The sequence below is a fragment of the Ptychodera flava genome, chromosome 10 (genome assembly GCF_041260155.1).
Source record: "Ptychodera flava strain L36383 chromosome 10, AS_Pfla_20210202, whole genome shotgun sequence".
NCBI lineage: Eukaryota > Metazoa > Hemichordata > Enteropneusta > Ptychoderidae > Ptychodera > Ptychodera flava.
The window spans coordinates 11,831,381-11,846,440 of NC_091937.1; the positions used below are offsets into that span (position 1 = coordinate 11,831,381).

The 15,060-nt window shown below is 37.8% G+C and overlaps 1 protein-coding gene across 3 annotated transcripts in view; it reads left to right on the plus strand.

Annotated features, from left to right (window-relative positions):
- Window positions 1-14,741, plus strand: part of LOC139142027 (zinc finger protein 345-like) — a 121,659-nt gene extending 106,918 nt beyond the window's left edge. For 2 of the 3 annotated variants that reach the window (XM_070711819.1, XM_070711818.1), the window contains exon 3: window positions 8,374-14,741. In XM_070711819.1, coding sequence (XP_070567920.1) covers window positions 8,374-10,424 — 2,051 coding nt within the window. In that variant the 3' untranslated portion in view covers window positions 10,425-14,741. Of the gene's footprint in view, window positions 1-490; window positions 614-8,373 lie in introns of all 3 variants that reach the window. The other variant, XM_070711817.1, reaches the window with a different exon arrangement.
- The last annotated feature ends 319 nt before the right edge of the window (window positions 14,742-15,060 follow it).

Genomic DNA, 15,060 nt, shown 5'->3' on the forward strand with positions numbered 1-15,060 from the left:
AGTCCAGGATGGGAGCTACGGTGTCATTGACGCTATTTTTTCAAAACCGATGGTGAGACCACTTTAATATTTGGTTTACAGGTCCCTAGGATGACCTTAGTGAGATAATTTCATACAGTTGTAATAATTTTGTATCCATGTCTATAGTAGCAGTGTGACTTCCAGAGTTTTATCCAATGTAAAGTGCAGTACTTTCATATATTAGATTGTCAGAGAATAGGTTACAGCACTATGTTAAAAAAGTGTTAATGTTTACAAGGAAGTGATGAAAGAGACCGTGCTGGAAGTGTGGTGAATGTTTGAACGTTGAGGTAACTGAAGATTCCAGCAGTTTTTTGAAACTCAGTTATGCCGGAGCAAATTGTTAATGGTGTTTTATATTCTCAGTGAATATGACTTGATCTGACTATGGTTCAACTGAAGAATATCATAGCTTGACTGTTAATGTTACTCTATGGCTTCTTAACATTGAAACATATATTTCTTTCAGATTGTTCTGAAATTTTCAAATCTCTGAAATATTCGGGCAAAATGCATGAGCTAGTGAAACCATTAGAGACACTGACTGAAAAGATGTGTCAACAATATCAAGACAATATATTATCAATGAAAGGTAAGGTTTTGCTATACACTGATGATGTTGAGAATATTTTTGGTATTGTATTTGGTACATGTACGTGTGTGTGTGTGTATTTTACATAAATGTGTCACAGCAATCATGTCTACATCATTTTGTTTTTCAATGCAATCTTTTAATATGGCTGCCATTTTGTCATCGTCGGGTCTGTTTCATGTACACAACTCAATAGATTTCATTCCAACTTGACTTTGAGTCTGTCAAAGTTTTGCCATAAGTGTCAATGAGCTTGGTGACAAATGAAATGCCTAGAAATGTATTCACCACCTCCTAACAAAGTACTGCTGAACCAGGTGTATACCTAAACTCTCATGAGTCTAGAAATACACATTTCTGTGTGCGTCGGCACACCTACATGTACAGTACTGTACATGTGGCTGTGTTTGATCTGTGGTCAAGGTCCAACCTATTTGCTTATGATAAGGCTGATAATTACCTGCCACTAAAAGGGAAATTGGCTGACTTTGCTCTCTTTTATTAGCTCAATGTGAGATTATCATATAAGCTGAAGTCGGTGGCGTCTGTATGTAAGTGTGTATGTATGTATGTATGTATGTATGTATGTATGTATGCAGGGATCACTTTGGGGCGCGATAACGCGATATTTACGCTCAAAAATCAGAAAAATCGCATTCAGAAAAATCAATTGGGCAAAAAAGTCGCGCCGATAATTCAAATGGCGCGTACGTGATACCTTTACACGATCTAAATTCATCGGTAATATTTGCAGGTTTTCAGTACAGAACCACTCGTTGTGTTGCCGTAGAGAGCGCTATAATTACGCTAGAAAAAAGCTGTTGCAGAGTTACCCGTTTCAACAGCGTTTGCGATTGGTTGCCAACAGGAAGTTTTGCGTTCATTGACAAATCATTGGAGTCGATACAGCAAGTGTTCATTGCTGATGTACAGTGTGTTGTCATCGCTCAAAATGGCGCTTTCGAAGGAATATTCGTGTCCAGTACGAGTGGTAGTGCGAAGAAAAAACGAAAATGCACTATTCTGGACTACTGTACTTCCGTTACTCCCGCACTAGAAAGTATGGATTCGATCACTTCCAATTACAACTACACTCAGTGTGACAGTTTTCGGACAGGACAGGGTAGTGAATTTCGCCCAAAGCCATTTCATAAATGACGAGCACAAAGAAATCTTATTATCATACCTTTCAAAACTTTATTGTGTTTATCCTCAAATTGTTAACACCGACAGAAGTGGCATTTAGAGGGTCAAAGTTGCCAAATTTTTGCCCCCATGTTGAGTGCATGTAATCGGACTGCTATCGCAGTAATCGGACGTCGTATTTTGAATGTGATAAGGGGCTAAATATTGATATTTTGAAACTTGGAACCCCGATTTTCAATTTCGATGTGTTTAGAAAACTATATTGAATTATTTCGTGATAATTAGTTACGTTTAATCCATGGACAACGCAACTATATTTCAACGTGTATAGCGCTTAGATATCGGACACGGGCTGTCCCTGTGTGTTGCGTTTGACACCTCGTATCGTACGGTGTGGCTAACTTCACCAACTTGTAGCGCCCGAAATAGCTTCTACCAAAGAAATCCAAAACGGGACGGCAGCGTCCTCTGACTTAATATGGTGTAGCGTCACTTGTAAAACGCTATCAAAACGGAGCGAAGTGAGTATAACAAACAGCATGTCATTAAATGTCTGAAAACTGAGGTTGTCCGAAAACTGTCTCACTTAGTGTATTGTTATGCAAATTAACCAATAAGCAGAAAATCAGGGAAAGTTAGGTCCGGTTCCCACAGACTTTGAAATTCTCCCACTGCTTTTTTTTCATGTGCGATTTTATCTCATGCCGTTTTTGAGCCAGGGTAATCCCTGTGTATGTACAGTATGTCTGTCAACTTCAAAAACTTACAAACCGCTGCTCTTTTTTGTGCGGTATTTGGTCTGTGGATGCATCCCGGGCTGTATATGGGATTTTGTTCAAATGAATTTTGCAATGCCCAGATTATGCGAATAAGCTTAAAAAATGTGAAAATGGTCAAAAATCAATAACTCTGACAGAACCGCTGTTTTGATTGCTATGAAAATGTGTATGCAAGTACCTTAGGTAGACCAGGTCTGTCACCTTATACAGTTTTGTGTATATCGTGAAGATATCTTGAATTTTGTATTTTTGCTGAATTTTAGCTCATATTTGGTATGAATATAAATACCAAAAAGAGCTTGTATGATGAGTCGGTGGTGTCTGTATGTCTGTATATATGTGGGTATGTATGTGCGGATGTATGTCCGTCACACGCAAAGGCTCCCATACCGCCAAAGCTACCATCTCAGTATTTGGTGTACAGGTAGATGCATGGGTTGAGATGTGAATTTGTTCAACTTCAAATGAACACGTCAGTGTCAAAAATGTGCAAATGAGGTAAGAAAAAGAGAAATCCTGCAAATGTGCAGGAGTGATGGCATGCCAGTGACTTGAGTCATTTCCTGTCATTGTTTATAAACTGTTACATATTAACAGACCTGCTCAAACCATAGACAGTAGAGGGGAGGAAGACCGTCAGTAGAGGGGAGGAAGACCGTCTATGGTCAAACTAAGAGGGGCTAGCTGCCTTTCTGCTATGCATCTTGCTAAAGTTGACCTCCAGTACCTAAAGTTTCAGACCTTAATTTCTTTTGTCATTCTTGTTTTTCGGGTTTAAATATTTCTTGCTGTTTTTCTGGTTGTACTGTGCAGAAATCATTGTCATAACATCAACATAGAATTTTCCTGCACTGAACAGATAGAAACAACATTTATTGTTGATCTTTGGTACCCATACTGGTATATACCAATTCTGATCAAATTTGAGCGACACCATATAATTGCGGTATTTTTTGGTTATTTTCCTGATTTTAAGTAAAAATTATTCTTCTCTGAAACCGCCAGCCAAATTTCTCTTAAATTTGAGTTGGATGTTTGCTAGGGTGTTACCCTTCTAATTTGTTGAAATTACAACAAAATTGGAAAAATCACTGTTTTGGGGCAATTTTTGTCATTGAATTTGTATTGAAATATATGTATTTGCATCTCAAAGTATTGGGAAGACCCCAAACCTATATATTTTAGGTAATTTTCTCAGTTTGTGTCCTTAAATGACCTACACCAACCCAGGATATGTTATAAGACAGTCTCAAAGGCTGTGAACATAATTTTGTCATATTTGGTATCGATTTGTAGTAAAATTTGATCCAGATAAAAAGCTGAAGTAAATTTTTTCATTGCGGATCAATTTTTGCAATTTTCCATGTAAGACACTTGTAGGATCTTCTTGTCCTATTGCTATAGAAGTTGATATGCATGTTGCTGAAGATGACCTCCAGTACCTAAGTTGCAGACCTTATTTGCTTTTGTCATTCTTGTTTTTCTGGTTTAAATATTTCGTGAATGGACCAATTCAAACTGAATGTGAGTACACAGTCCATGACAGTAATTTATCATGTACGGAGCCATAACTCAGGCACGTCTCAACCGATTTTATTGAAAGTTGGTACAAGGACATTGACCTATCTCATGCATATTCACATTGATTTCTTTTGTGATACAATTTAATATGGCCACCGTGTGGCCATTTTGTTACGATTTTTGCATGTACCATGGAGCCAGAACTCAGGCACATCTCAACCGATTTTATTCAAAGTTGGTACAAGGTCATTGACCTATATCATATATATGCACGTCAATTTTTTTCATGATATGATCCAATATGGCCACATGACAGCCATTTTGTTACTATTTTTTAGCTCATATTTGGTTTTATATATAAATACCAAAAAGAGCTTATATGATGAGTCTAAGTGGCGTCTGTATGTCTGTATATTTGTGGGTATATGCGGATGTATGTCCGTCACACACAAAGGCTCCCATACCGCCAAAGCTACCGTCTCAGTATTTGGTGTACAGGTAGATGCATGGGTTGAGATGTGAATTTGTTCAACTTCAAATGAACACGTCAGTGTCAAAAATGTGCAAATGAGGTAAGAAAAAGAGAAATCCTGCAAATGTGCAGGAGTGATGGCGTGCCAGTGACTTGAGTCATTTCCTGTCATTGTTTATAAACTGTTACATATTAACAGACCTGCTCAAACCATAGACAGTAGAGGGGAGGAAGACCGTCAGTAGAGGGGAGGAAGACCGTCTATGGTCAAACTAAGAGGGACTAGCTGTCTTTCTGCTATGCATGTTGCTAAAGTTGACCTCCAGTACCTAAAGTTTCAGACCTTAATTACTTTTGTCATTCTTGTTTTTCTGGTTTAAATATTTCTTGTTGTTTTTCTGGTTGTACTGTGCAGAAATCATTGTCATAACATTGACGTAGAATTTTCCTGCACTGAACAGATAGAAACAACATTTATTGTTGATCTTTGGTATTCATACTGGTATGTACCAATTCTGATCAAATTTGAGCGACACCGTATAATTGCAGTATTTTTCATATGCAGAGCCATTACTCAGACATGTCTCAACCAATTTTATTGAAAGTTGGTACAAGGACATTGACCTATGTCATGCATAATCACATTAATTTGTTTTGCAATACAATCCAATATGGCCGCCGTGTGGCCATTTTGTTACGATGTTTTCATGTACAGGGCCATAACGTAGGCACATCTCAACTGATTTTATTCAAAGTTGGTACAAGGTCATTGACCTATATCATACATATGGACGTCAATTTCAGAGCCATAACGCAGGCACATCTCGTGCGATTTTATTCAAAGTTTAGGTCATTTACCTATATCATACATATGCACGTCAACTTCAGAGCTATAACGCAGGCACATTTCATGCGATTTTATTCAAAGTTGGTACAAGGTCATTGACTTATATCATACATATATGCACGTCAATTTGTTTTACGATATGATCCAATATGGCCGCTGTGTGGCCATTTTGTTAGGATTTTTTTCATGTACGGAGCCACAACTAAGGCACATCTCAACCAACTTTTTTCAAAGTTTGTACAAGGACATTGACCTATATTATACAAATGCACATCAATTTGTTTTTACGATATGACCCAATGTGGACGCATGGGGGCAATTTTGTTACAATTTTTTCATGACATGTATCATCGGATTTTATTCAAAGTTGGTACAAGGACATTGACCTATGTCATAAATATGCATGTCAATTGGTTTCATAATCCGATGCAATATGGCTGCCTTGTGGCCATTTTGTTCTGATTTTATCATATCCTAACCCATAATTTGGATATGATAAAATCAACAACATTTTTTTCAAATTGGTACAAGGATATTGATCTATCATGTCATAAATATGCATGTCAATTGGTTTCACAGTGCAATGCAATATAATTGCTGCCTGGTTGCCATTTTGTTACGATTTTTTTATGTACAGAGCTATAACTCAGACATATTTCCATCACTATCATTCAAAGTCGGCACAATAACATTGACCTAAGTCATAAGTATACACATCAATTTGGTTAACGGCATGTAGCACTATCATGTCAATTATTGAATTTTCATAATTTGTCTGATTTGTCAAGAAATACTGCATCTAATTTTATGAAACTTGGTACAGATGTTAAACTCATATTCCTTTAACGGTGAAAAAGACATTTCTCAGTGTCAAGTTAATTAATTAATTTTTAATCACAGACCTAATTAATGAAGAGGACTCTTTCCTCTCAGAGGTCTTTTAATTAAAGTACCTATCAACAAGTGGGGACTGTGCAGTGTTCTCACCAGAAAAAAAATTTTGTGGGACATTTTGTCCCGCTGACCAAAAAAAAGCGGGACAACGGATGATTTTTGTGAGACAATATATAAATATGTTAAAAAAGTCAAACTGCAAATACGAACCTTATTCTATGCATGGAAAATATAAAGGACTCAACAAGACACACTTTTTTGTAAACATTCGGTAAACATATCAACTGATATTGAATATCAATGCCTTTTAATGAAAAGTCTATGGGACTTTCGTTCTTACCAGTGTGAAAGTCCATTTCGGGGCCCTCTACAATAACAGTAGTTGCTAGAGTGTCCAGCCGTTCAGCTCCCAGTTGATTCCTGTCATTAGTTACTTTTTTTTCGCACACTAAACCCCCTTTCACAACCAGCAGAAGGAACAGGCCAAGTCAGCATTTATTTAGATCAGGAAACATATCCCTATGATGTTTGTAAACAATCATCAACTTTTGACGTGAAATTTTGGTCGCCAGCCAAGGCTACAAATTTTGTCAATTGATTGAAGCATGGAAAAAAGACGTCCATGTTCTCACGTATAAGTTCGCCTGGAATAATATACTTATCACATGTGCAAGCCAAGAATTGATAATATTTTGCATAATAAGAGAACTTTCCTCCAACTATTCCACATTTAAACCTCGGAACTACTTTTGGAATAATATAATCAATCGGCAGTGGGCCAGTTGTCGATCATTTCCAGTCGTTGGTACTAGGTCGCGTGGGCGAGGAACGGAGCAAATGCCTGATAACATCACACAACACGTATCTCCCGCGAAGTTTATACATGATTCCAAACATAGCAAAGACCTAAAAATTATCTCAGACAAAGTTGCGTTATTTTTCGAGAACAAAAATTCACTGAATCTCAACGGCACGAACACTATAACGTCGTTCCCGTCAAGACCCTGGTTGCCATGCGGAACTCACAGTATAATGCTACCAGCTTCGAGTTCGTTGTTTTCGAAAAATGTTCATGTAATTCCTTAGGCATATACAAGCTTTACATTCTTGTGTTTTCGTAGTTCGGATTATTGTTGTCGTAGCCTATGAAAATATTTATCGTACCCATGACGCTTCCAGCTTCCGCGAATTCCGTGGACATGTACCGGTATGCATGCAAGGCGAACACGTCCAGTGCGTCAGACTACCACAGTCTCGTGTGGTTCAATACACGACGGCCGCTGTGAGGTATACGTAATCCATCCACACATCGGCCATCATGTCCCAAGTGACTGTGGCTTAAGAACGCCCTCTGACGGGTATTGCCTCCAGATTGCCTCGGTTTCAACCAGGAAGTGTTATTACTCACGTCAATCATTTACGTCGATTATGAAAAGTACTGGCTGTATGATACGGCCGGCCGGCCGTACGGCTGGCACCGCGAAAGTTTATAATTTCAAAGGCGCGCCACTATTGGCGCGCACGCCCAAGAAATCCGCGACAAAACAGAAAAATACGCGAGAATGTCGCGGAATCGCGGCCTGGTGAGAACGCTGACTGTGTCATTGTCAATGACGTGGTTTTTCAAAACTGCTGGTCAGACAGCTTTAATATTTGATATACCTATTAGTTATTGATCTGTATTAAAATTTGCTTAAGAAAACAATTCCAAGGTCTTTTTCGATCCCCCATTTATACAACTTCAATTCCACTGTAGTCTCACCATTAACCTTTCCTGTCCAAGTAATCCTGCAAAATTAAATTTGAAGCACCGTTACTAGCCACTTTTCTTCCCATGTTCCGATATCATTCACTCAAATGAGTACAAGGCTGTTTCAGGATATTTCAATGTTTATATCCTGACACTGTGTACAGACACTTGAGACAGTTACCCACTACTGGACTTGTGACTTGAAGTGCATTTACAAATGGATTTCCACACTTTCACCGCAGTACATTTTACAAATTTTCCATGTGTTGGGGACTATGTCATTAAAATGACTTGTTATTTTGTTGTTACTTATTCTACTGAACAATTTTATATTAATCTCTCTAACAACAGATGCATCAATAATTGTACAGAGCATTATGCAACATGGCTTTATAACATTGGAATATGGCGTGTCCAACCAAGAGAACAGCCACGAAGACCTTAATCCATTGTATGAGGGCAATCATACTGAACACCGAACTATATTACATAAAGATTCCTTCCCTGTGAGGGAGTGCTATTCTCATAATGGGGACAACTATGATGGTGAAATCAGCACTGAGTATGGTAAAATTTACATGGAAAACAGTAATGATGGCGCACATACCGGTAGCTTGAACTATTCAGCGGCACAAGAAACTGAATGTGGAGGTGTTGAGACTTTCGGACACAACATTGTAGTGATCCATTCTGGTCTCATGCCATTCAAACACAGTGAGTGTGGTGAAACATTAATTCAGAATGGCAATCTTGAGACACCTGTGTTGACCAACTCAAAGATCAGACAACATGAATGTAAAGAGTGTGGTAAAACATTCACACGGAAGGGCAATCTTAAGAGGCATATGTTGACCCATTCTGGTGTCAGACCATATGAATGTAAAGAGTGTGGAAAAAGATTTACAGAGAAATGGAGTCTTAAAAGGCATATGTTGATCCAAAACAGCAATGATAGAGCACATAGCTTCAACTATTCAGTGACACAAGAAATTCAATGTGGAGGTGTTGAGACTTTTGCATACAACATTGCAGTGATGCATTCTGGTCTCATGCCATTCAAACACAGTGATTGTAGGAAAACATTGATTCAAAATGACAGTCTTGAGACACCTGTGTTGACCAACTCAAAGATCAGACAACATGAATGTAAAGAGTGTGGTAAAACATTTGCAAGGAGCAACAATCTTAAGACGCATATGTTGATCCATTCTGGTGTCAGACCATATGAATGTAAAGATTGTGGTAAACTATTCAGACACAAGAGCAGTCTTAAAACGCATATGTTGATGCAATACTGTGTCAGTCAGCATGAATGCAAAGAGTGTGGTAAAACATTTACAAAGGATGACCATCTTGAAAGGCATATGTTGATTCATTCTGGTGCAGTACAGCATGAAAATAGAGAGAGTGGTCAAACATTCATACAGGAGGGCACTCTTAAAACGCATTCTGGTGTTAGACCACATAAATGTAAAGAGTGTGATAAAACATTCAGATATAGGAGCAGTATTGTAAGGCATATGTTAACCCATTCTGGTGACAGACCACATGAATGTACAGAGTGTGGTAAAACATTCAAAAATAGGTACAATCTTAAAATGCATATGTTGATCCATTCTGCTGTCAGACCACATGAATGTAAAGAGTGTGGTAAAACATTCACAATTAGGAACCATCTTAAAAGGCATATGTTGATCCATTCTGATGTCAGACCACATGAATGTACAGAGTGTGGTAAAACATTCGGAATTAGAAACCATCTTGAAACGCATATGTTGATCCATTCAGGTATCAGACAGCATGAATGCAAAGAATGCGGTAAAAGATTCACAGAGAAGGGCAATCTTAAAAGGCATATGTTGATCCATTCTTATGTCAGACCATATGAATGTACAGAGTGTGGTAAAACATTCAGAATTAGACACCATCTTGAAACACACATGTTGATCCATTCTGGTGTCAGACAGCATGAATGCAAAGAGTGTGGTAAAAGATTCACAGAGAAGGGCAGTCTTAAAAGGCATATTATGATCCATTCTGGTGTAAGACCACATGAATGTACAGAGTGTGGTAAAACATACACAATTAGGAACCATCTTGAAACGCATTTGTTGATCCATTCTGGTGTCAGACAGCATGAATGCAAAGAGTGTGGTAAAAGATTCACAGAAAAGGGCAAACTCAAAACGCATATGTTAATCCATTCAGGTGTCAGACAGCATGAATGCAAAGAGTGTGGTAAAAGATTCAAACTGAAGAGCCATCTTAAAAGGCACATGTTAATCCATTCAGGTAGATTCACAGAAAAGGGCAATCTCAAAAGGCACATGTTAAACCATTCAGGTGTTAGTCAGCATGAATGTAAAGAGTTGTCAAACGTTCATACTGAAGTTCAATCCTAAAAGGCATATTTTAATCCATTCTGCTGGATGCAGCCTGTGAGAAGACAGATGCAATATGGCTGCAGTGCGGCCATTTTGTTACGATTTTTAGCGACGAAGTTATGTAACTGAGGAAGCTTATAGAGTTAGTTGAGGCAAAATTTACGTCAACAGCTTTCGTAAAACTATTTTGTCACACCATGTGATTATGGTGTTCTTCCGTAAAACTATTTATAGGAAGTTTGAGCGTACGTGTGAGTGTATTGACTTGCATGAAAATGCAATAGAGAATAATGCATTTACGTTAGAACACATATGCTCGATCAATTTTGTATTTTTCCTGTCAGTGTAAATTAAGTGGATGGTGGACATATAAAAACTATTGATCTTGCGATTGTTGTGGGGGACTGTGCTCAGTCAGACATACATTCCAGTTCTTCCGATCTTCTTTTACTGTGCAGGGGAGAATGAATTACGTTCCTCATGGGTTTCAAAAATGGCAAAAATACGAATTTTTGAGTGGATTTACGATTTTTTTAAAGCCAATTCGTAAAATTACGAGCGAAAATTTCAGCTTCCAATTTCATCGGCGCGATCGATCGTGCAAGGATACCACACGAACATGCTACGGCTTCTGAAAGTGCTCAATGTGTAAGCCAGTGGGAATTTTCGAAGTATTTTTTCTCATTTAACTTAGCCGGCTATTGAACCACTCTTTTTTGAGAGTGGGGATTTAGTCGAACGGTTCTCTCTGTGGCCTCTCCGCTAGGCGACTGATGCCGTATGTTGTGGGTTCGAACCCAATTGAAAACTAGCCGTATTGGCAAATTATCAGCAAATACCTCAAAACTTCATGGTAACCCTTTCTTCTCAATCGTTTCCTGGAGTTTCAATGTCATACGAACGAAAATGAGCGAAAAATTTTGATGCAAAAATCGCGCATCGGCGAGAGTGGCCGCCACTCACTATTTTAGCCCTCTCAGCCTGTGTATACAAAGCGCATACACAGCGTTCTATCACATTTGGCACAAGCCCACTAATTCACTCCCGGGTCCGTTACCTACAAAAATAGTTCGGAAGAAAAATAGTGCAGACCTTGAAGTTTTGATATCTGCATGGATGCTTGTTTAGTTTGAACTTTAACGTCAAGAATTTTTGTAAAGATATGCTGCCTGAATCAAAATGCAGACTGTTTTGAATAATGGCTGAAGCATTTGGTGGTAATATGAGGAGTTAAAGAGCTAATAGAAATCATAACAATAAGCCTGAATTTTGTCAAAAGCACCACTGAGGACGCTATTTTCATTGCTATCTCAAAATTTCCGCGGACTTGCCCACAGGAAAAATTAATCAGTAGTCATAGTCAAGCTGACATTGACCTAACACCTGTTAAGAGGATTCGTGCCGCTGAATTTTTTAAAATAGGAAAATCGAGCTCAATGTTACTGTGGTGGCCTATGGGAAATTAATTAGTGGTCTTGTGCCATTTGAGCATAAGCGTAAAGAGACTGAAAGTATTTATATCTAAATAGCTTATGATTCTAGCTTTATTTCAGTGTTTTTCGTTTTAGTTTTGGCCAAATAGTCGCTTTTTTAGCGGGTTTTCATTTTCTTAAAGCATCTAAAAACATGAAAATGACTTTTAATTAACAAACGAAAGAAACAAAAAAAGAAATTTAATTAATTATCTACAAAATGAAAATATTTTCGACAAGCTGAATCATGCAGCTCAAAAGCAAACGATCAATGTTTTGGACGAGTGTGAGCGACTTTCGCGGGGATTCCCCAGACCTATCGTTCATAGATGCAGCGCTAGAAAACACAGTCAGTTTCTGTGGAACGGGATGAAATTTTCTTTCAGGCAAGGCGTTTCAAGTCACTCTTGAGAAAAATTACTTGTTTATCAGTTGTTAGTCCCCACGGACACCGTCCGGGGGGACTTATAGGTTTGGTCATGTCCGTGCGTGTGTGCGTCCGTCCGTCCGTTCACGCAGATATCTCAGAGATGCCTGGAGCGATTTCATTCAAACTTGGTACAAGGATTACTTCATATGTCATACAGATGCACGTCAATTTGTTTTTTGATACGATCCAATATGGCTGCCAGGCGGCCATTTTATTATGATTTTTTCATGTACAGAGCCATAACTCAGACATGTTTGAACCGATTTTATTCAAAGCTGGTACAAGGACATTGACCAATGTCATAGATATGCACATCAATTTGTTTTGTGATACGATCCAATATGGCCGCCAGGCGGCCATTTTGTTACGATTTTTTCATGTACAGAGCCATAATTCAGGCATATCTCAACCGATTTTATTCAAACTTTGTACAAGGACATTGACCTATGTCATTCATATTCACGTCGATTCATTTTGTGATACGATTCAATATGGCCGCCAGGTGGCCATTTTATTACGATTTTTTCATGTACAAAGCCATTACTCAGGCATGTTTTAACTGATTTTATTCAGAGTTGGTACAAGGACATTGACCAATGTCATATATATGCACGTCAATTTTTCATGTGATACGATCTAATATGGCCGCCGTGCGGCCATTTTGTAACGATTTTTTTCATGTACAGAGCCATAACTCAGGCATATCTCAACGGATTTTATTCAAAGTTGGTACAAGGACATTGACCAATGTCATAGATATGCACGTCAATTTTTCATGTGATACGATCCAATATGGCTGCCGTACGGCCATTTTGTTACGATTTTTTCATGTACAGAGCCATAACTCAGGCATATCTCAACGGATTTTATTCAAACTTGGTACAAGGACATTGACCTATGTCATACATATGCACATCGATTTGTTTTGTGATACGATCCAATATGGCCGACATGTGGCCATTTTATTACGATTTTTTCATGTCCTGAACTACAACTCAGACATGTATCAAGCGAATTTATTCAAAAGTATTTTTATCACAGACCTAATGAAGAGGACTCTATCCTCTCTGAGGACATGTAATCAAAGTACCCATTAACAAGTGGGGACTGTGTCATCAACGATGACTTGTTGTTTTACCGTTTCATGACACTTTTTTTATTCAATCACTTATTGACCTGAAAAACAACGATATTTAGTACTCTTTTTCAACAGTCTTTAGTAAGTAGCTGCCGGTACGGCTGTCAAAATACTATCGTTTTCAAAGTACATTTTGAGTGAACTTTTTAAATTGACACTCTGAACCATAGTGTAATGTTTTGCTTGGAATTTTGTTGCTTTTAGGTCTATTCGTAGTTTTTTAGCTCATATTTGCTTTTGTATATAAATACCAAAAAGAGCTTTTCTGATGAGTCTGTATGTCTGTATGTTTGTGGGTATGTTCCGTATGTGCGGATGTATGTCCGTCAGACACAAAGGCTCCCATACTGCCAAAGCTACAATCTCAGTATTTGGTGTACAGGTAGATGCAGGGGTTGAGATGTGAATTTGTTCAAATGAACATGTCAGTGTCAAAAATGTGCAAATGAGGTAAGAAAAAGGGAATTCCTGCAAATGTGCAGAAGTGATGGCATGCAAGTGACTGAAACAGGCTTGAGTCATTTCCTGTCATTATTTATGAACTGTTACATATTAACAGACCTGCTAAAACCATAGACAGTAGGGGGGAGAAGACTGTGTATGCTCAGACTAAGAGGGGCCAGCTGGACCCTAGTGTCGTGCATGTTGCTAAAGTTGACATCAAGTACCTAAAGTTCCAGGCCTTATTTACTTTTGTCATTCTTTTTTCTGGCTTAAATATTTCTTGTTGATTTTCTGGTTTTACTGTGCAGAAATCATTGTCATAACATCAACGTAGAATTTTTCTGCACTGAACAGATAGAAACAATATTTATTATTGATCTTTGGTAACCATACTGGTATATACCAATTCTGATCAAATTTGAGCGACACGGCATAATTGCGTTATTTTTATAATTATTGTTTCAGTTAGTTATTTTTGTTTTCCTTTCCATCATCAAACATTGACAAGTATAAATTTAAACTTGCCCTATAATCACTTACATGAGAATTATGTGTTACTTTCAGGTTTTGTAATATGTAAAGAAGTAAATATGTTGATTTCTTTTGATCCTTTCCACTCATTGGTATTTTTTGTTGAAAGTTACTAATATCCTTAAGCCTTAGTCTCTACAATCTTAGAAAAGAATGAAATGATTGATTTATAACAGAAACTCTATTGTGACACAGTTCAGTCATTTTCATAACTCTTTGAAGTTCAAAATTCAGTGTGCTATACTTGTATCTTGGCAGTTCTGTCGTAGTATCTGCAATCGAAGCTACTTCACATAGAATAAACAAAAGCATTTCATCAACAGTTATCAAATTCAACTTACTTTCAATTTGACTGTTTCCAACAACCAAAAAATATTGTGGATCATGGTAAGATTAAAACCTCACATATTCTAAAGGTACAGTAATATCTGATTATATAATTTGAGGCGTTTCAAAAAACAAAAAATACATGTTTAGGAAATTATGAAAATGTAAATCAGAGCTGTTGAAGATCATTTAATTTTCAGGGTGTTACCAAATGATTTGTGTATACACAGTCCCTTGGATAGAGTGACTGTGGTGTATATAAGTATGTCCGATTCTGAGATGAGCTGTACCGTATTGGCATACAAAAGGAAT